Source organism: Tachysurus fulvidraco, chromosome 14, assembly GCF_022655615.1.
Source record: "Tachysurus fulvidraco isolate hzauxx_2018 chromosome 14, HZAU_PFXX_2.0, whole genome shotgun sequence".
NCBI classification, from domain to species: Eukaryota; Metazoa; Chordata; class Actinopteri; order Siluriformes; family Bagridae; genus Tachysurus; species Tachysurus fulvidraco.
The window spans coordinates 17,650,829-17,675,749 of NC_062531.1; the positions used below are offsets into that span (position 1 = coordinate 17,650,829).

Genomic DNA, 24,921 nt, shown 5'->3' on the forward strand with positions numbered 1-24,921 from the left:
CAATAATACAAACAGCTACTTAAAAAAATTATGTTTAAAAAAATGAAATTTTATGGAAGTAAAACTATTCTGTGTCCTCATAAACTCAGTGTTATTTTATAGAATCATTTTGCTTTTCATTAGCAGTGTCTTTCTGGAGGTGGGTGGATGTTAAAATCAATCTAAATGAAACTACACAAGTGTTCTTTGATAATTAGATTAGTTAAACAGATTAATTCCTTGTTTGTGCCTATGAATAATATGCAATATAATATTATAATATGCATAATTTATCCAAGACACAAAACAAACACAGATGAACACACGTTATGTTTTATTGTCTATAATGAACATTTATTTCTTGCAAGTGGTAACCAACAAACTACATAAACTGCATTACTGTACACTCTTTGAGCTGAACATAGGACATGAGTAATGTATAGATCTCAAGTTCAGTCGTTCACTAATAAGGAGTAGATCTGTAGTGTATGGTTACAGTAAGAATTTGGGTAAGAACAATTCCTGGATTAGTACTTAGGAAAAGATTGTGATTCATATTACTAATACTAATCTTTTTTATATTGTAAAATTTTGCTTCGCTATTTCCAATATCATTGAAGAACAGCAAGATGAACACTTCTCATTTACAAATATTCTTCTGGTAAATTATATGTATAAGTGAGATGCATTCTAAACTATGCACAGATCTAACTAATGTAGAGGATTAAGGGGAAATGGTGCAAAAGAGACGGAAAAGAGGGAGATGGTAATGGGCCAGAAAATGATAGGGATTAAAGATGGATATGAATCAGAACCTCAAGTTTCATTGAAGCAATTGTGAATTAGTGCACTCACACTCACACCTACACACACTGGGTTAGCACAAGCTTTATAAACACACAACGTTAAGCCCTTATGTATGATGTCCAAAAACTAGCTAAATACAGTTCATGCTTTCTCTTATCCTGACTGGCTGATCAGGTTGTCCAAAGAGAAAGAGAACCCCTCATAACTAGTTGGAGTACCAGGTGACTTCCCACAACACTGGAAGAACCAGTGGCTACCAAACTCAACCCAATCAATCTAGAAAAGCTGATAAAGTCTGTGGCTGATTCTATGCTTCATAGAAATATTTAAAGATTTTCCCATTAACCTCCTGACTTTGATATGATTAAACCCAACTGGTTTACAGCATTTACATGATGTTAGAATATCTGGAGGTAGTCAGTACATAGACATAGCATGTGTGTTAAAATGTACACACCAATACAATCACACCTGCATCGTTCTATCAATAATATAGAGATTTGCACTTGAGCACACATATGATTGGCCTGAAAAGTATGAGGTGTGGTAAGCTGTCTAGTTTAAGGCTCAACAAAAGTCTAGTAGATTCTCCAGAGGCTGCAATGTATATTTGTGACTATGGTCCAGATTTACCAAAGGCTTTCATATACTTTCTCTAAAAAGGCTTTAGGAAGGTAAAACATGTATCACATTTTCTTATTCTTTTGCATGTATTAATGCTTCAAGAAATTATTTGTGTGTCTCAAGATATAAATTATGCTCTGTTTTTAAACTATACAGGACAAACATGCAGCATTGCTATGAAATATACAAGGTAGGATTATACGAGTGCAGGATGGAAATAATGACTAACATAGTGAGGAACCACTCAATGATATACAGTAAAGACAGGACAGAACAAGAAAGTCTGAGAATTCTGCAAGTTCAGAATAGACAAAGAAAGCTGACAGCATGCAGGAAACTGGAATCTGAAAGAGAGAAGAAAAGACAAAGAGGGAAAAAAATTATGGAATAGTAAGTAGAAATAGAAAATAGGTAAAGAAAGTTGAATTACTGATAACATCATTGCATGTGCAATTTCTATTTAATGTTACCACAATGTTCGGCCAAATGTTGGATGTTCGGCCGAATGATTCAATCAATACTTGACCATTATTATTATGAACTAAGCTACACATTTTGCATTCAGGGGCTAGATTCTAAGTTAGTATAGATTGACAAAAATACTCTTTGCATTCCAACATGGATTTAATGCACAATAAACAAAAAGTTCCTAATACATCTAACAGTGTGTCAAAATTTAGGTTTCTGAGACTTGTAAACCACTATGGAAATGAAAAATAAAAAATTTCTGCTTCTCTAAAATTATGCTAAATTCTATTTATTGTGTTTGTGTCCTGATCACAAGACTGAGTCTTTGATTGGTCTTTTAAAATTATTTTAGAGAAAATTGTTTTTTAAATATACTTTGCTTACAAAGTATATGTTAATATTTTTGTAATTTAAACTATTCAATACATATGACTTATATGTGTAATTTATTTTCACATGGATGTTAGAGTAAGCTTGTAAGTATACACTATGTGTGTGTAAGTGTGTGTATGGTCTTACCTGTATAAGGTGATTAACTGGCTGCAGCCTCTGGCTGCATGATATAATGTCTGGATGGTTCCACGTTACTGCCACAGTGTGCATCACTCCTACAACACAGTGGGTATTCTGCATTAGCTAACCATAACACACATATGCGCCTATTTAAATGATCACAGTGCAAAATAAAAATAAATAAATAAATAAAAGAACACAATGATTACAACATTACAATCTATATTTTCTGTATTCTTATGACCTGAGGTAACAAGTGAAGTGCAGCACAACAGCAAAAAGGATTGGATAATTAATGGATAATACTTTTATTGTTACACACAAATCAGTTCAGCTCCAAGCAATTCCTTCAAAAAACATGTGTTTATTGGCAGATTAATGACAATTGAATTATAAGATTTGTAAATCATGAAATATTTTTGTATTTGTTTTTTCTTAATAAACCCACTTTTTACGTTTTCCCTGCATGTGGGTCTGATTCCGCACCGTGTAGTCACCCATTTACCTGACACTAAAGATATTTACAAATAGATTGAATGTCAATTCTTGCAAAACCGATGCACATGCATTTAAACTAATGATTCAGATGACACCGATGTATCAAACCATGTATCCCATCCATATATATCTATTCACACCTCTATTTTTGCATAATGTGCAAACAGAAAATTTAGTGAATAACATTAAAATTGTTTGTCTGCACTCTGTAAACAAAATTCAGTTGCCTATGGCAGCGCAGAATCCTCGCTGTTATTCGTCGTCCTTTGTCATGTTTAGTTTCGTCTGTGTTCCTGTTTTGTGTATTTAAGTTATTAAAACCTGTTTATTTGAGCTATCCTGCATTTGGGTCTCTCTTCATCCCTACATTGTGACACATTTCTGCCTTTTGGATTTAGAATTGAATGACATGAATTTTTCCATTCCATATTCTATTGACTGAAACCTTTTCATAGGGGAGCTAAATCAAACAGTGTTTGGGAAAACAAACAACATTTAAATCCCACTTAAATGTCTCAGACTTTTACATGAGAACAATGATGTAGTTATCTACAGAAATTAATTGCGGTTTTGCTTTCTAAATATTGAAAATGATTGGAATAGGAATATGACACGAGATGGATTTATCAAAAAACAAAAACAAAAAAAAAACAGCATACTTAAAGTTTTTTAACCCACAGCTCATCTTACATGAGAAAATGGAAAAAAGCAAAAAAGAAAAAAATTTAGAGAGTATATCTCTGAATTCATTTAAATGGAGCCTAAAATCTCAAGAAATCTATTTTATAACATCTCACCATTTACTGTTTCAAGATTGATTTATCTATTGTGTACCAGAGATATTATAGAGAGGTTTTTGTAGAGGAATGTTAGGCGGAATCTCCTGTGTGCCATGCTGGCACACCACTGTACTCTCTGAGGTTTTTGAAGGTGTATTTGAATAATTCTGGTACTAAAATAAAGCTAACACGTGAGATTGCTTCAGAAATGTTAAAATAAGTATATATGTTACCGGGTCAGAGTAAAAGAAAATGGAACATTTCCACTTTAAAAGATGTTACAACTTTAGAGAGTATACAGTATATCTTTAAATTCATGAAGTGAAAGCCTAAAAACGTAATATATCTGTTTTACAACATCTCACAATTAAGTAATTGGTACTCCATTTAAGTACTCCAAACTGGTCATCCATACACTTATTTTAACACTTCTGTGGTAATCTCATGTGTTACCTTCATTTTGGTACCAGAATTATTCAAATCCACCTAGTTTTTGAGATATATTAAATTGAGATTTTAAATTGAGGCTCAAAAATAGCCCAATGGCGGAAACATACTGTTTTTATTTGCTAATTCCTCATCTCTATCCTGGAAATAAATGTGGTCCCTTAGATATGTTGCTGAAACTATTCAGTTTATGATAATCAGTAAATAGTAGTGTGTCACATTTCATGCTGAGCTGCACTTGTTTCTTATAAATTACCTTTAAAATATAAGTAGAAAATGCAAGTTTAAGAATTTCTTTACTGTTAAGACCACACCACCAGAGTGTTTCTGTGTGTGTGTGTGTGTGTGTGTGTGTGTGTGTGTGTGTGTGTGTGTGTGCATATAATGGACTATAATAACCAACCTGTTGTCATTAATGTCTGGGCTGTTACCTGAAATAATAATAACAGATGTTAGCAGCTATAGACAAACAATGAAATAACAGCAGAAATATCTATGCACATTTACATGCATTCACTATGTTTTAGATAGATTCATACTAACCATTTTCCACATCTAGTGGGTAGGAGCTGAGTATGTCTATAGATCTCACAGTGCTGTAGCCAACTCTGCAAGATACAACAACATGTACAGTGCATGAAGTGAAATGAAGTGAAGAGAAAATGAGAAAGCAAGAGAAGCAGAAAAAGAGGACTCACACATTGGTTTTCTGGGGAACAGGCTTTTCCTCTCTCTGAAACAGGACATTACTGAATGATGTTGCAGGCTCACTGGCTCGCATGGAGAGAGAGGTGGTAGGTGACGTGACGGTGCCATAGTTCCCAGGCCTCACTGGCTTTGCTAAGAGAAAACAGTGCGAATATAGCTTATTAAAGCAAAACAAACTATTGAAAATCTAATATCCAGATAATTTTCAACCAATTACCTACAGTAGCTACAAAAGATGTTATCAATATACTTTTTTTTACTGACATTAATTAAAAGTGTTCTTTTACAGTAAATAAGGCCTAACCTCAATCAATTAATTCTAAAGTGTGGCAAACTATGATTTAAAATGTAGATTAATATACACATTGTGTAAAAACCTGTCCTTTATACTTATGCTAAGTGAAAATGGGAGAAACAACTAGTCACACTCAGGCTGTAGTACCAATCTGAGCAGTGTGTGGGCGGCGTAGAGCACTGCGCATTCGCATGGCATCCCTAATACGTTCCACCTCCTGTTGGTAGCGGCGCCGATCATTCATGGCACCCTGTTTGGCGTCCTTTAGTGCCGTCTCAAGTGCCCGAACGCGCTCAGCCGTAGAGCGAAGACGCTTCTCCAGTTTCGGAAGCTCACAGCGCAGGTCTGCATTATCACGTACCAGCTCGAAAAGACAGGGAAATGTGAAGGGGAATGTCAAGCATAGTTTGATTTTTAGAAATTTATAAGTATAAATAAAAGTAAGAATGAATTCTTTTATTGCATATTATTACACACAAACATTTTAGACTGTAATTGTGATTATATCCAAATCTAATAAAATGATTACATTATTCAATGTTTAATTCAGACTTTCAGTGTACTTTCTATTCAAAACCAAACATGGGTTCCATGGTTCATGCTTCTGTTACCTGTTTGTGAACCTTTGTAAGCTGGTCCAGGTTGTTTTCAAGAAAGGAAATCTTCTGCTTCTGGGTGTTAGACCCCCCACTATCATCAGGTCCAATTTCTGAACTCTGGCCAGAAATGAGATAAAGATAATAAAGCGAGGAGCAAAATGTTCATCTAGTCATAATATATTGTTTGTGTCTATAAAGTATCAGTTCAAAATGTTGACTGTCATGCATTTTTTGCAGCCTGATTTGGTGCTCACTTTTTTAACTCGAGTCGTGAGGTCTTGAACGAACAGCTTGCGCAGATTATGGAGGGTCTGGAGTTCACGGGCCTGTCATATAGAAGGACAAACAGAACAAGTGTGGTAGGGTGGGGTGATGAAAAAAACTAATATATTACTCACAGAAACTCCATAAGACATACAGAACAAACCTCATGACTATAAAGCAGAACAAATCAGTTTCTGAATTCAAGTCTCAATGAGAGTATAAGACAGCAGCAGTACCTTGACTCATTTTCTTCTTCATTAGTGTAGAGCATTAATAGTGTGTGATTCTCAATATTTATTAGTATTTTAAATATAGTAAAATCAGTATCTGCAATCGACTGGATCTCAGGAAGGACTATTTCTGAGAAAGAAACCACCCTGACACATTTTTTCATGTTATTGGGCATGGATGGCAATAAAATTAACCAATTCTAATGACATATCAAAAGTATTCAGGCCCATTCTGTTTTTGCACATTTTATAGTGTTATATGTGTTATCATTTATAGACATTTACACATAATAATCTACAACAAGAAAACACTTTATTAAAACTTTATTTACAATATCTGGGTAGTCTAAAATGTTTTATCCATTTAATGGGACTATATAGCACAATAAAATGTGCAAGAGGTCTGAACCTTTCAGAACCCATTTTGTTGTTCTTTTTCCATTTGTGTAACAAAGACCTTGTTTTTGCATGACTGAAAATAACTGCTGAAGAGCATTGCAAGATGGCTGCTAGTGTAGAAACTAGAATTACTTTAGTAAAACTGCAGACACGTGCAACAACTGTACATATTGTAGAATACACTAAATCTGTTTTGTTCTCTACGTTTATTTCTACACTGCCACTGTAATCTCTGAAACATATAGTTTTGGAGCTTTTCATTGAAGTTCATCAGAGATCAACTGCCATGTTGGGATTCAGAAAATAATACAAGACATATTTTCAATGTATAGTGTATGCTTTACATTCAGTAATGATATGTACAAAACAATAAACCTGCCATAAGTGTGAGAAAGACAAGAATGAATGTATGAATTAAAAAACAAACAAAATGACTTACAACGGTCTCCTCCAGGCCCTTGAGATCTTGTTTTGACTGCTCGTGCCTCTCTTGCTGAAATCTGAGGGAGAAACAGGATTTACTTTTATATACACTATGCAGGAAATATATACGTCAAAACATATGAAGCTATATACATAATATCAAAGACATTACATATGTTCTATATCACACACTGCATCTCTCATATACTCTCTCTGCACCACCTGATTTCCTGAAAGCTTTGCAAAATTTACAAAGAATTCATCACTAAACATTTCAATGGTTTATATATATATATAGGTATAAGATGAACTTCAAAGGAATATATATATCATCAAGATATATCATCTTATACCTATATAAGGTATACTGTTTCTGATTTCTGCTGAAACTTACGATAGCTGTTCCAAACGAGCATTTTTTGTGTCCTCCTGAATCTTTAGGTTACTGAAGTCAGACCTCACATGGGCCAGCTCTAACTCCAGAGCTTGGTTCTTACTACAGAGAGAAGTTATAAAAACTTATGTTAGTTGGCTACTGTTTTCAAAGGTGAGGAAAGACTTTGATATATTGGCAATTATATCAGCAATTTTGCTATGTAATGGCTGTATTTTCAACTTAATAAGATTTATGTCTTATTATAGCTATGTAGATTTAGATGATCTACAGTATAAAGATCTATATGATTAGATCCCCCTGAAGTGCTACCACATCTAAATGTTTTAACTGACTTAAAGAAGACAAGATGTAATTGATCATTAGTTGAACAAATTGATTATGTTTAAATGATTCACTGACTCAGTGAGCTCATCAATAAGGCGCTGTTTTTCGTTGATCTCATCCCGCAGTTGGCTGAGTTGAGAGTGGCGAGGTTCACGATGGCCTGAAGCTCTGTGAACTGCCTTCTGGAATGATACAAATAGAGGGGAATTAAGCTATTGATATACGGAAATATATACTGTCATGTTAACAATGACAATTCTATTGTTTTTGGTATACACCAGGGGTATTCAATTAACATTCAAAGAGGTCCAGTTACTAAAATTTCCTCCCAGCAAAGGTCAGAATCATATATTGTCACTTAAAATAGTGTACCCTCATGTTAATAAAATCAATAACGCACATACATTTCTATGTAATTTATTGTTAAATTTCAAGTGTTTTTAAATGTATGACACTTGAATGGAAAACAATACTGTAGTTGTCTTTACTACATGTCAAATAAAAGACAACAGACACTGAATTTCTTCTGAATAAAATAAATAAAAAGTGCAAACACAGCTTTGAGCAGCCTGAACTTAGGGCCTATATTTCAAGTAATGTAAAACATTCAGAATCTTCTGAATAAAATAAAAGTGCTTTTAATCTTTAAGAAAAAAATTCAACAAAAGATTTTTGAGCTGCCCCTTTTACATTAACTACATTAATAACACAGGAAACTTAGGCAAAAGAACATTTCAAGTAAAATAGAACAGGGCAGAATTGACAGAATAAAAGAAAAGTGCAGTGCTTTGAGCAGCTCCCTTTTTCCTCTCTCCTTTCCACCTCTCCTTACTCCCTTTCCATCTTCTGTTGCTAGTGAGAGAAATGGGCATGTAACTGTCCTGCCAGCAGTTTGAATCCTAATTGTCCTGCCAGCGTAATTAGGTGCATTACTGCCACCTTCTGCTCTGGAGTATGGAACAGAAACAATCTGTTTTTGGCTTGGCTTTTGATGACACTCCTGCTACTACATTAACTGCACATGAACGAAAGATTTATCTTTTTATTAATATCAAAGAGCTTATATAATCTTATAATATTAGATTATAATAAGGAGATGCTTAATATGATAATATTAGAATTTTAACGGGTCCAGGTATACCCGTCACTCGGTCCGTTAGCATCTAAATGAGTTAAAAGATAGAACATTTATGCTGTGCCATAGTATATATGTACATACATAAGTATAGGTACATACCTACAAATCAAGTAAATTAAAGTAAATAACTGCACCACGCAACCCACTAACATAACCAAACTATTGCATTCATCTGTTGTGATGCTTTTACTGGGCTTGTTTCACAGCTTCTTTGAATTGCTTTTTTTGTTAACACATACAAATGTGAATGAAAGGAAATAAAAACTGAAATTCTGATCTATCATATCATAACAATATTTTTCTGTCAAACCCATTACACTTTACTGGATTACTCTTTGTACTAGTGTGTTTGGAAAAAGAACTGTGTTTGGAAAATGTACATTTATTTCACCTTGATTGTTGATCACTGGTTGCGTTTACTCCCCTGGTTTATTTCAATGGTGTGATTTTACTCAAAATGCATTATAAAGTTTTTTTTCTGGCTATGAGGCATTAACAGTTTATTACTTTTGGTTGTAATTAACTGGGGAGGGTGGTTATGTTGATGCATTTTACAGGACAAATAAATACATCTAAATATAGATCACTTACCTTTTCATCCGATTCCCCTGTCTCTGGCCTTTCTGCTCCATCTTGAGATTCTGCAATGTAATTTAAAGCAGGTTAACTTGTGAGCCTTCATGTTTCCTTTGTCTGTCGTATTGCAGTTTTCTACCACCACTTCCAGCTATTTCAGGTGTAAACTACATATTTTAATAGAACTGTATATTGTACAATTAGCTGAATATGATGTTTCTTATTATGTTGGCTTTGTAGAAGCCAACATTCTGATTTCCGTTATAAGCTTATTATTATTATTATTATTATTCTTAGACAAAAATTTATTAAAAAAATGCAGCCCAGGGCGTTCGGGCCACATGCACCAAATTCGGATATGTCGTAGACCCTGGTCTGAAGTTTGTTGCTTCCATCTTTCTAAGCGATCGGAATTCCGGCATTCCCGGTACGGAAGCTCAAAGTGGCCTTTTTTCCCATAGACTTCCATTATAAACTTTTGAGGTTTGTAACTCGGCAAGTTTTCGAGCAATTTACACTGTACTCAGACAGGTTCTTTAGGACCTTACTCCGGACGAAGTTTTTATTTCAGAGTTCCGACGGAATTTTCGTTTTTCCCGTAGTCGACGATCGAACATCCCATAGACTTGAATAGGGAATTCCGAAAAGTCCTCTAAGCTCTCACACACACAATACATCCAACATTAAGAATTGCATGTACTGTTCTATGCAGTATAGTAAGTAGAATCCCATAATGACTGCAGTAGTGACATGAAATGTCCAAACCCTCAGTAGCCACTTTTTGCCAAAAGTAATGGCACCCCACCGGGTATTCTGGTGACGTCACTCGACACCACGTGACGTCACGTGTAGCCCCGCCCCCAAAACAAGCGAAATCAAAAATTTACACAACATGGACATGTGACATATCAAAACACTCAGCCCAATGAGGGGAACTGCCCCATGGGTATTCTGGTCACGTCACGTGACGTCATGTGTAGCCCCGCCCCCAAAACCAGCGAAATCAAAAATTTGCACAACATGGACATGTGACATATCAAAACACTCAGCACATTGAGGGGAACTGCCCCACGGGTATTCTGGTCACGTCACGTGACGTCAGGTGTAGCCCCGCCCCCAAAACAAGCGAAATCAAAAATTTGAACAATATGGACATGTGACATATCAAAACACTCAGCACATTGAGGGGAACTGCCCCACGGGTATTCTGGTCACGTCACGTGACCTCACGTGACGTCACATGTAGCCCCGCCCCAAAAACAAGCAAAATTAAAAATTTGCACAAAATGGACATGTGACATATCAAAACACTCAGCACAGTGAGGGTAACTGCACCATGGGTATTATGGTCACGTCACGTGACGTCACGTGATGTCACATGTAGCCCCGCCCCAAAAACAAGTAAAACTAAAAATTTGCACAAAATGTACATGTGATATATCAGAACACTCAGCACAATGAGGGGAACTGCCCCACCGTTATTATGGTCACATCACATGATGTCACGCGTAGCCCCGCCCCAAAACAAGCAAAATCAAACATTTGCATAACATGGACATGCGACATATCAAAACGCTCAGCACATTGAGGGGAACTGCCCCACAGGTATTTTGTACATGTCACATGCTCATGTCCACTCACCTCCAAAAGTATTGGCACCCTAGCAGTCCAGTAGCTTTCACAATCTTTCTGTCCACTCGCCTCCAAAATGCACCGGCCTTTGCGAATACTTGCACCGTCAAAGCCAACATCAAAGTTTGTCGCGACGAACTTTACAAATCTAGTTATTATTATTATTAGCCAAAAATGTATTTAAAAAAAAGCGGCCTAGGGCTTTCGAACCACATGCACCAAATTAGGCTGTCCAAATGTCCAAACCCTCAGTAGCCACTTTTTTGCCAAAAGTATTGGCACCCCACCGGATATTCTGGTGACGTCACTCGACACCATGTGATGTCACATGTAGCCCCACCCCCAAAACAAGCAAAATTAAAAAATTGAACAACATGGACATGTGACATATCAAAACACTCAGCACAATCTGGGGAACTGCCCCACAGGTATTCTGGTCACGTCACGTGACGTCACGTGAAAATTAAAAATTTGCACAACATGGACATGTGACATATCAAAACACTCAGCACAATGAGGGGAACTGCTCCACAGGTATTCTGGTCACGTCACGTAATGTCACGAGACGTCAAGTGAAAATTAAAAATTTGCACAACATGGACATATGACATATCAAAACAGTCAGCAGAATGAGGGGAACTGCCCCACGAGTATTCTGGTCACGTCATGTGGGGCAGTTCATGTGGGGTCACGTCATGTGAGGCAGTCACGTGACGTCACATGAAAATTAGAAATTTGCACAACATGGACATGTCATATATCACAACACTCAGCACAATGAACTCAGCACTGCCTCACGGGTATTCGGATCAGGTCACGTGCTCATGTCTGCTTGCCTCCAAAAGTATTGGCACCCTAGCGGTCCAGTAGCTTTCACAATCTTTCTGTCCACTCGCCTCCAAAAATCACCGGCCTTTGCGAATACTTGCACCGTCAAAGCCAACATCAAAGTTTGTCGCGACGAACTTTACAAATCTAGTTATTCCATATTGTACATGTGTTACTTTAAGAATAATGATCATTAATTATGATTTGTAAAAATGCCCTAATTAACCATGTTTTACAGATCGATAATATGCTTGCTGGTTATGTATGTGCTTTACCTGGATTCTGTAAGAGGGACAGTTCTTCACTTAGAGCATCATAGCTATCCTCTAGCTGTCTCTTCTTCTGCTCCACATTCTGCATGTACTCAGTGAGAGACCGGATCTTTGCCTCATGCTACACACATAGACAGACAAGGGGGTTATTTAAATTTCTCTACATTCAATTAACTATACCTGATCTTAACATAAAGACAATTATCTCTCTCAGAATTTAGACCTGTGAGATGAGGAGCTGACAGGAGGAAAGTTCACGGCCAGTCTCCTCCATTTTGCGGTGACACTCCAGTTGCATGCTCTCCAGTTGTCTGCAACGCTTCACCATCGATTTCACCTCTGATTTAATCTTGCTGATGTACAGCCTGGCCACGGTGAATTCCTCCTCTATAGCCCCGCTGATTTCTACTGGCTGAAAGTAGAAAGTGGAAAGTTTATGGAAAATAGTAAAGAGTTCAAGTAGCATTTGCTATGAATAAATACTTTATATACATATTTACCAGCTTGATTTCTCCATTTCCCACAATGGTGCTGAATTCACTAAGGTCACGCATTAAGCCATTCAACACATCAGCAATGCGCTTCCTCTGCTGTGAGCTCACCTCCTGCATCTGAGCCAGTTCTGTTTCCAGTTCCATTAGACTGGCCTAAAAGCAGTAATAATAAAGATAGATGATAATAATGATGATGAGCAGAGCAGGACATGATCCATTGACTCATGATCCATTATTTGTCATAAATATATTTACCTGTAATTACTAAATATGTACATTTATTGAATTTGGCAGATTTGGTATTATCTAATTTCTACAACAAAGGTGGCAGAAGTGGCAGCTTGGCAATGCAGGGAACCCACAACCTTCTACCAGCTAGCAAATATGGATGATGCAACAGTTTTTTATTGTATATTAACACTAATTCAGTGGAAGTAGAATTCACTGGATTCAGATCTCTTATAGATTTGGTTGTTAAGCAAGGATTAGTGCTTTCTGACCATGAGGAATTTTGAGTTATCACCTTGAACATCATTAAGCAGATGGCTTTTAAATGGTTTTTGCTTTGTTTTGTTTGAAAATGTGTTTGTTGTTTGTATTGTGTTGAGTGTTCCTGTTGAGATTTGAAACTGGGTTTGGACTACTTTAGAACCATGCTGAGATTTCCCTATATCTCATATTCTTTTAGCTCATCTTTGTTTTGTTACAATTTATATGGAAGTTCAACACCAATAAATTGGACACATTTGGTAGAGCCTTGACATGCAGATTGCTTACCTCCCACTAACACTTCACTTTCTTGCCCCAAAAGTTGTTTTGTTACTTACTGTATTTAATTCATTCTTTAGAATCAGTGTGTATGAATGTTCACAAATGTTCAAGTGTGTCTTACTTTGTGTATGTGTGTTTGGCTCTATACTGTATGTGTGTGTATGTATGTGTGTGCTGCTCTACCATTTTTTGGCTGAGCTGCTCAGCCAACTGTTTGTTGTGAAGGCTCTTCTCCTCCACCTCCTGGCTCTTCTGGTCATAATTAACAGCAAGCTCCTCAAGTGCTTGCAGCACTTCCCTCACTTCAGCCTTTGCACTCTCACTCTCCGAATGCAGCCGGCCAAGCTCAGTCTGCACTTTATCACTGTCCCCGCGTGTTGATGCCAGGAGCTATAAACAATGAAAGAAACACAAAGAATCAAACAAAGAAACAAACAATTGTTTTAAAAAACATACACATTTCCCAATTAAAATGTATGATAACTTTAGATAACCACCTCATCTTGAGCCAGCATTTGCTGTTTAAGCTTCTCAACCAACTGACATTGCAGATTGATCTCATCATCCTACACACATACAGAGAGAAAGAGAGAGAACCCAGTTTAAAAAGTGTCAAAATATTTTTTAAATGTTTTTTATTTTATTTTTCCCTAAAAAAAATTTAAAAATGTATACAGTAGCATGAAACTGAAAGCCTATACAAAGTGATATTAAAGTTTTAGTGTGCATGTTTGTATGTTAAAAAAAACCTTGTCATCCATTTGGCGGTAAAGCTTCCGGATCTCCTCCTCGTACTTCTGCCTCTCCTCCTCTGAGATACGCACCACAATGGAGGAAGTATCCAAGTTCCTCTCTTTCTCTTTCTCCTTTTGTCTTTCTACCTCATTCTCATTATCGAGACACTCATCTGTGTTCTCCAATTTTGTCATGTCTGCAGAAGTCTGTTCCGTCTCTGGCACTTCCTCTCCTATTAACGAATAAACAAGTAGAAAGCAATTACACAATATCATGCATAGGGTTTTTAATTGGAATTTTCAAAACAGAGACAAGTAAATAAGTCTCAATTCTCAATTTTTGTAACTCTGTGAATGCTGCACTCCTCTGCTGAACACGCTACTTGTGGGGATAAAATTACAGCAAGGCTACAAGCAATAATTAAGCGCTTTTAAAATAAAATGCAGTGATCATATCTCCCAGCTCCAGATTTTCTACTAATGTACAGTACATGCTGTGTAGTACTGTATGTGCAATTTTGTCTCACCATTGCGCCAGCGTTTCAGCTCAGCTTCCAGCCTCTGAATAGTGTCTCTCAGAGTCTTATTCTTCTCCTTTTCCTTCTCATACTTTCTCTTCCATTGCTCTGCTGTCAGCTCCAGATTTATCGAGGCTGCATTCTTGATTGTCTTAGCACTGACAGGGGTGACAAGTGAAAGATAAAATAAAAACAGAAAATTCAATTTACTGATGCACATCAGAAATATAAAAAGAAGTTAGGAAGGATGAAAATATGGAATATTCTAGATTCCTTATGGGATCTGACAATAATAAAACATTGCTAACTTATAAATCAGTGGCCTAACATTTTATTATGTTATATAGCATATCTGCTTTCTCTTTCTACTGTGTGTTGTGTAACTTTGATACCGTTGTCCAAACATGAGAGTTGATTTGGTCTCAGCTTCATTGAAACCTGAGGGAGAGCAGCAAATAAACATGGTGGTCCTACAGTTACCCCCCAGAGAGTCCTGAAGGATCCTTGTCATCTTGCTGTCACGGTATGGCACGTGAGTCTTCTGTTCAGACAAACATACACACACGTAATTAAGTAAATTTGTATCTGCACATTTGAGTTTGTATTCGGATGTACTGTATTTATGTGTGTGTGTGTGTGTGTGTGTGTGTGTGTGTGTGTGTGTGTGTGTGTGAACTTACTGTTCCCTCAGCAAGAGCAGATATGACATTGCCCAGGGCAGACAGAGACTTGTTGATGTTTTTTGCCTCATCTAAAACAGCTCCAGCTGCACCCGTCTTACTGACCTAATAAATAGGAAATAAAAAAAGCTCAACTAGTGAAACACTTTACTTCTTTTAGGTGATACATGCTGGACATATCAGTACAGAATATAACATAACTATGCTCTCTGTTAAAGAAATGTAAGATCTAGGCATTAAAATCTGTGCAACATATTAATCCTATGTAACGTTTTAGCAAGCAGCAGAAGTTAAACAACTTCAAATCAAATCAAATCACATGTAGAGAGGCACTTAAATCAGTCACCTCCCACCCCCAAACCCGCTGTTCTTTGGTTGTGTGTAGACATGATGTGTATAAGCTAAAATACTAAAACGTATATATCTGCTGGGTAAATCTAGCCACCACAGTATTTTTTTTTTATAAGTCACTTTATAATATGGTATTTATAATCATAAATCACACCTTTTCGCTGCCAGCCAGATCCACAAGATAGAGTTTTCCACAGAGTTTCTGCTCTGTTTCCACATGCTCCTGCTTGATGTTGATCAGGAATATGCTGTGGCTGCGAGAGCTATGTTCGTTCATGTCTAAGAAAAGATGAGAGAGGAAAAAAAAAAAGACACAAGATATGTTAAGACATGATATGTCATATATGTTAAATAGAAAGCATCTAAACTTTAAATTTCAGAATAATAAAGTGCCTAAAAGAAAACAAAAGGGTATTAGAATTCTCCACAATGAGCGTTAACTATAATTTGAATATCAACTCTAGCAGTCTATCCATACAAGAATTGTAGTCATTTTATTGATGGTTGGTTATTAATCAATTTAGTATGGATTTGGGTGTTAAAAAGGAAAGTGTTTTTCACCACATATTTTACAATATGTTCTTTTAAACACTTTGGAGTAGCATGTGTCAAATTGGCTTCTTGCATATTATTGAAATTAGGGGCTTCATCACAATTGGAAGATCACATGCTGGGTTCTAAAGCAAGTGGTACAAAACCACCATCAGATATGTTATGCTAAGCTAATGGTGCCCTGAATGGATTCCATGCTTGGCACTGTGGTACAGAAAGATGGTATTCCCATATACCTATAGCACAGAAGAAAAGTTTGTATTTTGGGAATCTGACACTGCATTAGATTTAGTCTGGTTAATCTGGTGAATGAGGTGCACATCATTTATGGAACAGAATCCACCTACATCGTTATACAAGAACCGTATATTAGGACGTCTTGCATTCATGAGGGTTTCCAACCAACTTGGGGTAATTCACAATGTGGGAAGAAACAGAGGCAGGTGGAGGAAAAATGTATAATAGATAATATGTTGCAGACTTTGTCAACGAGTCATTATACAGTATAGTGCAGTAAAGTAAGTCAGAAACCACCCGCCAATGGCTATTCACAGTACTTACTGATATTATTTGGTGGCAAACAACAATGATGAGTAAATGAGCTATATTATTTTTATTTATGTTGGGCAAGTTATTAACAATATCAATAATGAATAATAATAGTAATGTGAAAATATATTTACTAGAAAATTACTTGAACTGAAAATTTCCCATCCTTAATGGTTGGCACCAAATAATAACCAGTAAGCCAAAATGGCCATTTAATAGAAAAAAAGGTGGTCTATGACTTTTGTACAGTACTGTGTATATTACAGTACTTTTGATGTGTTACCATAGAGAAGCATGACCAAGGAGATTTTATCCAAAGTAGAGAGAACTGCTTATACTTGTGTTGGCCTGATGGTTGATATAGCTGCCCATCATGGCATTATCTGAGCAAACCAACAACAGAAACATCTAAGAACTGGTTAAAAATAGTTTGAGAGCCAGATGGACCATTCTCATTTCTAGGTTGACTGTTCTAATCTTACACACACCAGGGTCCACACAGCCCTGCCATCCCTGTGGCACCACAACAATCCCCAGTTTGTTAGGTAAACGTTTGTGATGACTAACTCTGTTGGGGCACTGTGATGAGATGTATCTCATATCTTCTCATAGCCTCTGTTTGAAGTGTTTGGTGTCTGGTCAAACGGCTGTAGCTGAAGCAAGCCTAGTTAGATTGTCTCATCATTAAACATAGTATCCTAAAAAAAAAAAATAGCTCAAAAACAATAACACATATAGCTCAGAGACAAGCATAATAATCTGCTGCACATTGGGGAGAATGTGTTGCTAGCATTCTCGATGAGGACATGAAAATGGGTGTCAACATGTTCACTGATGCAAACAAAAGCATGGTTGCATAGTGTAAATTATACATTACAAAATACAAAAATTTTGGGACTTGAATCTGTTTAGGGGACTGTTTAGTACCTGCACTAGATGCTTGGGAGCAATTAACTGGGTTTCACTGACCTTAAAGGTGCCATATGTATGCTTTCAAACCCATGGATTACTTGATGGCCAAAAATATGCGACAGATTTTACAGGGTTCCTTTTTTACACATTCAGCAGTGTGGATTGTGCTAGGTATATCACCACTACCTGCTCTCTCACAGCTGGACCACTTGCTCCAATGCTAACAGTACAATAGCTAAAATTTTGCCACACATGAGGTAAGATCTAAAATTCGCACTAGAATATAATCAATGTGTTTGCATTTAGTGCTTAATCAGCATGAATCTGGGTGTAGTGCTTTGTCTGAAGGGACTACAAGCGAATACAATACAGGCATCAGTGGCAGGCCTGTGGCCCAGACCTATCTGCTTATGAACTGAAATATGTACCAACGAACTCCATTGTGACTCATTTTTCTGTCTAAATCCTCCTGTAATGCTTTTTAAAAAATACACTTTTTTGTAGTGAATTCTGTAATGACCAGCACAGTATGAAGGATATTTTTTCACATTCATTCATGGTTGCAAACTGTTTAGAATTCTAAACTCTCTATAAAATAAGTCCACTCAGAGTCAAATTCAAGTCTGAATCATTAATTTCAGCTATGCCATGTCTGCCAACATTTCAGTATTTCACCTAGAATTGAACTTTCTGGACTTACAGTATGTGTATCGGTTGTTGGCTTTGTGAATAATGAGCTATCGATTGCAGCTATATGGCTCAGATGTGACATTTCAGCATTTCAGCATGGGAAGCCATTTGTGTGAGCATCATCATTTCTGTACAGTCAGAACTGGGGATGTCTTTGCCAGACACTCTATACTTAAGACAATCTATGCCGAGACGGTGAGCATGTCGTGGTTGGTCTTCTTTAGATTTCTGGGAATACTGTCTGCACAAGCATGATTCATGCAACATAGTTCCATTTAACCACTCACAAATGTTACACTATGGCAAATAATGTATTTATTATAATTTATGCTTTTAAATGATTTTTTTAAATTAAAAAAATGTTTTTTTTATTTTTTGTTTTTTCCAAATTATATATAATTATGCTTTTCAGGCATCACATCAATTATCTGTTTATATCATTGACTAAAAAAAATACATCAACACTTATTGTGTAATGGAAAAAACACAATTTAAAATTACAAATGTAATTAGAAAAAGAAGAAATCCACACATATATTACAGCAAATTGTAATATTTTTCTTCACATATCCCAGCTTTGGAGGTTTGTGTCAGAGAGTATGGGCAGCTATGATGTAGCACCCCTGAAGCAAGGAGGGTTAAGGGCCTTGCTCAATGACTTAACAGTGACAGATCAACAGTGCTGGTGCTTAAACCCCAATGCTCCAATAGACAACCCAGAGCCTTAGCCTGAGACCCCACTGCCCTGGTGCTATATTATATTTATTACTAAATATATATTTTTTTATATGTAATGATTAATTAAACATGTTATCCATACTAGTTACATATACAGTACATATACATATGTTTTCTAGTAGGATTCTCCATAACCTAAGGACGTGACCTAAAGGAGAAATTAAATTTCTATGTAAAGTTAAAGACATTTACCTATGGTCAAACATATTTGCATATATATGTTAAAAAATGATGATAGCTTACACAGTGCTTTATTTATACATTTATGGAAACTTTCAGCAATTTGTGTGTATTTCTTGTTACACTTATTTTTACCTTTTCCAGTCTTTCACACTGTTTATATGTTTTCACATTTCACATGTTTTCTTTTATCTGGATTGCATAATTATTTGGATTACTCCAAATGCATCTTTGGTTAGCTAGACTGAAATCTAATATAGTGGGTAGTGAGTTATGTTCTTTATCTTTAGTTCTATGTTCTTTATCTTTAGGGTTTTGTTTTTTTTTTTTACTTTTTTTAATAAAATGGCAACAGCAGAAAAAAATAAACTGTGATATTTACAAATAGTACATATTACAAAAAAAATACTCAATGGCAATTCAATCCAAAATCTCTGACTGACTAATTTCTAATTTATATGTTAATTGACTTACTGGTGACAGCAACATGGCGGTTAGACTTTCCTTCATCAATCACGTCCATCACTTCCTCAGGGCTCGAGACGAAACGCTCAGTGCAGCCCTGAAAGTGCATAACAGGCAATGGTCAGATATTAAATTTATTACACATATAAAATCTTAAGATGTAAGGATGAGTCTTTGTACCTTAACATAGGGGACACGGTTCTTGTCCTCATGTACAGAGAGGTTGGTCTTGGTGACTACATTCAAAAAGTGAAAGAGCAAGTAAATAATATGGAATGGCATGAAATATATTGTATGCATCATGGAAAACATATCAAAAAAAAAAAAAAAACAGACCATCAAGAAGATCCCGGATCTTTTCCATGTAGATCTCAAAGTAGGACACCTAATAAAGACATATATGTTTAAGAGACAAAAGAGCAACTGTGAAATGGAATCCTGATATGAGCTAGGATAATAATTTTTTTACTACAATCATAGGATAAATATCAGTGTTTACCATTGCTCAATACAAACATAATTTCATTTGCTGTTGAGACTATAATCATATTTCAGAATATATAATAAGGTTTTTTATACATTGGTGGGAAATATTGCTTTTACCTTTTAACAGTTTTGCTGTTTATTAAAAACAACAACAACAACAACAACAACAACAACAACAACAACAACAAACTAAAGTTCCCTCCCTTCTAACTGTGGGTTTACCTTAATGTGGAACTCCAGATTTTCATCCATGGAAAAAATATGGTTGAAAATATCCTCAGCGATACGAGGTATGATTCCCATCTGCTGAGGGTCATGCAGGTTGCCCTGGAGAGTCGAGACAGAATATGCTAATTTTTAGTCATCTTTAGCAATGATTAGAGTCATGTTCAGATCTGAAGCTGGCTTTAGATTCTGTCATTTGTATTAATAAACAAACATGTAAATGTGCATTGACAAGCATATATTTGTCAGGAATCTCCCCTTACTATTGTGCACGCTTCCATTTTAGTTATGTTTATGGTTTTTCTTTATTAAAGGGCTATATAATTATTTTGGTTCATGATCTGTCTTCTTCCTTGTAGTGTCATTGGTTGTCTCCTACAATTTTCCTTATAAATCTGTGTTGATATGTCCTGATTTTTTTGTTTTTTATCTTGTTCTGGTTTCTGGTTCTATGTGTTTTTTTAAATATCACTGATACTGTTGTTTGGTCAACTCTCTGAAATTTGCCTGTTCTGGTTCTGATTTGGAATTTTGCAATAAATGCAATAAATTATGTAGAATTATATCAAAGTACTACTAATTTCTTGATTGTAATTAGTCAGATGGAGCTAAGTAAAACCATACAACTGCAAAGGCTATGACAAGGCTATTCTTATGTTTTTCAGTAATAACCGCTCATTCACATGAAACTGTATTGAGGACACTTATACTTGTATAATTGTATTCTAACAATAATCAGCCCTAACAATTAACAATGCTTGACAAGGAAAACATAATATTTGTTTGTAAGGATAATTGACAAGTACCTCAATAAAGAAAATTTTATTCTATAGGACACCATCACAATCGGCGTTTTAAGGTAATGCTCCTGCTCTACAACAGCTATTTTTGCAGAATTTTTTTATTACAGGAAAAAAGAGTGCAAAAACAAAGACTTGTATCAGTAAAGGAATAACTGTAGCTCTCAGAATGAAAGTGATAATGAAAACTAATATCACATTACATGCAGTTATATCTAGATCAAAAATGACTCCTTGTTTAATAAATAGAAACATTTAAATTATTGGCAAAATGCTGTGCTATTGGATGAATAAAACATTTGCGGGAATAAACATTTAGGGAATAAAAGATCTGTGTTTAATTAAGAAGATGACTAAATGGTCTCTTACCTCCATGGTGTGGGTCTTTCCAGAAGACGTCTGTCCATAGGCAAAGATAGTGCCATTGTAGCCACCCAGTACATCTGCAATAGTGCGTTTACATAAAAACACACACAACCCAGAAAATTAAACTTTACTTTTTCATTTCCTTTTAATTATTACCTTTGAATTAAGGGATTATATTCAGTTTCAGTTTCATTAGGTCAGCACAATGCAATGATGTGGTCATTAATTTCTCCATATGCCTCCGCTGCATGGTTAAGTCATCATTACCATAGTGATGAGACCATGATGAGTCACAGATCTCATAGATTTAGATTTTTTGTAGGTGTGGACAAATAATAAATGGTCTATGTGGCTATATTACAGAGGAGTTGCTGTTCTGATAATCACTATACATATTTAACTGTCTATTGTATTGTGTTGTGTCTGGGTGACATGCCTTTTTCTCCTTTAGTATCATAAACACAAAAACAGACGGCAATTAAAAATGCCTGTTGTAAAAGGGAGAAAATAAACAAAACCAATAATGGGCAAAGTATTTGATTACATGACCTTTCCCACCTCTAGAACAAAAAATGATTTTCACAATCTTGAGTATGTCTAATTTGCAATAAATAATTTTTGTAATAATAGTTGATGCTTTCATCAACTAATATTTTATATTAATTGTTAAAAGCTATATCACTGTAAACTTTATGAAGTGTATGTTATATTGTAAAGAGTGTGGCATTGTGACTTCTAAACGTTCTGAGGACATCTCTAAATTTCTTTATATAGAACCCTGTAAAAAAGTGTTTCTATGTAGAACACTACAGCAGTGTGTTCCCTATCAAAGAGGGCTCCAAGTCAGTTCACTTCAGGAAACTAAAAAGTCTGAACTACTAAGGAACCCTGAGTATTTGTAATGGATCTTCAAAGGTTCTTTGTACTAATCCTAGCTTGTACCTAGCGTTTTTGTACACTTAACTAAAAGGGGTAAACTGGGAACTCTTTCTGAGAAAGACACACTCAAATAGGGTAGAGTGTCCTCCTAGAGGGTATTCAAATAAACTGTAAGGGTTCAAATTACTGAACATCACTTAAGATCACTTACTCAAATGTGATGAAAAATTATTAAAAACAAAAAACAACCAACAGATATTAAAACAAATGTAGAACCTTTTTAATGTGACGATTTCCATGCTATCATTTCACATTTGTTCACAATATGCATTAAAGAACTAATGTCACTGTGCCAAAACATTTTTAACATATTTTATCATTATAAATGCATATTTTAATATACAAACAATTGTGGCATTACCTTTAACGATTTGCTTAGCACAGGTGTTGTAGACTTGCTCTTGGGTGGTGTTGGTGGGAAACACACGATCAAATGCATAGGACTTCCCCTAAAGATATAAGAGCCAGAATGCACATGCATTAAGAACTACCAAACCATACATTCAACCAGGAAATCCATATTGTCCTAAATGTTTTAATAGTCACTTCCTGTGTCAGACAAGGCATTGCCTGAACCCAATAAACTTTGGCTAATTCAATGCAACAATTTACTCACAAACAAAGCAGAACCTACAACACTGGGCATCTGCACAGTGCTGTCTCATTGCTGCCCTCCCAACCTCAACCTCCACCCACCCTAAATCTCATTCCTTAATATGGTACAGAATTAAATTAAATGTACTTAGATTCAACAACATCTGAGCTTGATCTGGATTTCTGCATTTTTTAATTAAACCAAACATTTGAGGTCATCCTTCTTTACACATCTCTTCTGCACCACTGCATGTTATATTGTAAAGAGTGTGGCATTGTGACTTCTAAACGTTAAGAGAAATATATACACGAGTAAGTGGACTATATTTATATATGAAAGATATGATTTAGTTGACACTGGTTTGTGCAGAACAGAGAAGCATAATGCAAAACATACAAACGACGTATATCACAACCAAGGACAAGGCCTAGTGCAATGTAATGCTAAAATCAAGCCTTGCAGCAAGGTGAAAAATAGGTCCATATTATTTTGTATATTACAAACATATACACGAGATACACATATACAAACAATATTAATATAGCAAAAATGACTAAAATAATGATTACGTCATTTGGGCCAGGATTTTTTGAGTGATTTCCCGTACTAGAGTACGGCTTATTAAAAAAAGAAATCGAAATCAACATTCACACTTTATTAAATATGCTTTTGGAAGAAAAGCAATCATACCCCGATGGTGACCGTGTCGTCTCCTTGAAACGTAGGAAGAAATTTGTCTCCTCGAAGGATCTCGGCCTGATTCAGAGGACGAAAACGACATAGCACCTTGATGTTGCACTCTGCGACAGGCTCGGTCATCCTGAAACACCCCGCTGGAACCGAGGCGCAAAAACAAACAAGCGATTTTGTGATTTGCGGTAAAGTAGCGCGGTAGGGAAGCTCCTTAAATACCGCAAACACTTGCAGTCTTTAATTACAAGGATTAAACAGCGAGTAGGAGCTTGATATTTCCGAGCCGGTGGGATAAGCAGGCAAATTTCTCGGTTCAGACTTTAACTATAAACGCTTTTTCAAAATGGTCCTCCCAAAATATGTTCTGGGGTTTTTTTTTTGGTTGTTGTTGCTGCTGCTGTTGATTTGCGTTGACAGACTGCTCGTGATGGCGATCTATTAACAGATGATGCTGCGAAGGATGCTGCGTTCAGTTTATAGCGGATGCGGAGGCCAGGGTGCGGTCTTCTGAGCGTTCAGGTTGCCAGATAATCAGATTCTAGGTTACTACTATTCATGGTTTAAAATCCTTATAACAAAGCCTTAAACATCTCTTGCTTACTCAAACTTTTTTTTTTCTATTAATATGCAATGTCAGAAGAGCTATATCTATATTTAGATTTAGTCTTTCAATTCGACACATGAAATTTAATAATGCACACATATAGAATTATTTAGCATGATGTTTTTAATTTTTTTATAAAGCTCTCAAACTGTAACACAACTAAATGTTTGGCTTTAATCTCTTCAAAACAAGACAAGTATACAAGTCTTTACATTTAGGGGAATTTACCCCATCAACCTGGCAACCTGCTGCTCCAAGACAATGACAAAGCAAAGAGTTCAGTTGAGCGAAATGTTGAGTAGCTCAGTAACAATATATCCTCTGTTTATCGCCTTCAGTTTTCACACACACACACACACACACACACACACACACACAC

General features: G+C 36.0%; 1 protein-coding gene across 1 annotated transcript; it reads right to left on the reverse strand.

Annotated features, from left to right (window-relative positions):
* Positions 1-306: 306 nt before the first annotated feature.
* kif5aa (kinesin family member 5A, a) lies at positions 307-24,455 on the reverse strand. Its single transcript, XM_027171093.2, has 29 exons — positions 23,936-24,455; positions 23,012-23,099; positions 21,715-21,788; positions 20,543-20,647; positions 20,171-20,219; positions 20,015-20,070; positions 19,844-19,931; positions 15,903-16,027; positions 15,398-15,502; positions 15,110-15,258; positions 14,727-14,875; positions 14,215-14,432; positions 13,963-14,031; positions 13,649-13,855; positions 12,701-12,847; positions 12,424-12,612; positions 12,204-12,321; positions 9,484-9,533; positions 7,830-7,936; positions 7,428-7,529; positions 7,050-7,110; positions 5,972-6,043; positions 5,730-5,834; positions 5,266-5,482; positions 4,814-4,955; positions 4,659-4,723; positions 4,519-4,546; positions 2,398-2,486; positions 307-1,754 (listed from the first exon to the last, which is right to left on the reverse strand). Exons 1-28 carry the CDS (start codon positions 24,062-24,064, stop codon positions 2,411-2,413), a joined length of 3,090 nt encoding a protein of 1,029 aa, XP_027026894.1. The 5' UTR covers positions 24,065-24,455; the 3' UTR covers positions 307-1,754; positions 2,398-2,410.
* Between the last annotated feature and the right edge of the window lie 466 nt (positions 24,456-24,921).

Excerpts from the sequence above, each read along its gene's own strand:
- kif5aa (XM_027171093.2), bottom strand. The coding sequence starts at position 24,064 with ATGACCGAGCCTGTCGCAGAGTGCAACATCAAGGTGCTATGTCGTTTT. Across the intron at positions 7,530-7,829 it reads CTTATTGATGAGCTCACTGA|TAAGAACCAAGCTCTGGAGT; the intron begins GTCAGTGAATCA and ends TTCTCTCTGTAG. Across the intron at positions 4,956-5,265 it reads CCCACACACTGCTCAGATTG|CAAAGCCAGTGAGGCCTGGG; the intron begins GTACTACAGCCT and ends GTTTTCTCTTAG.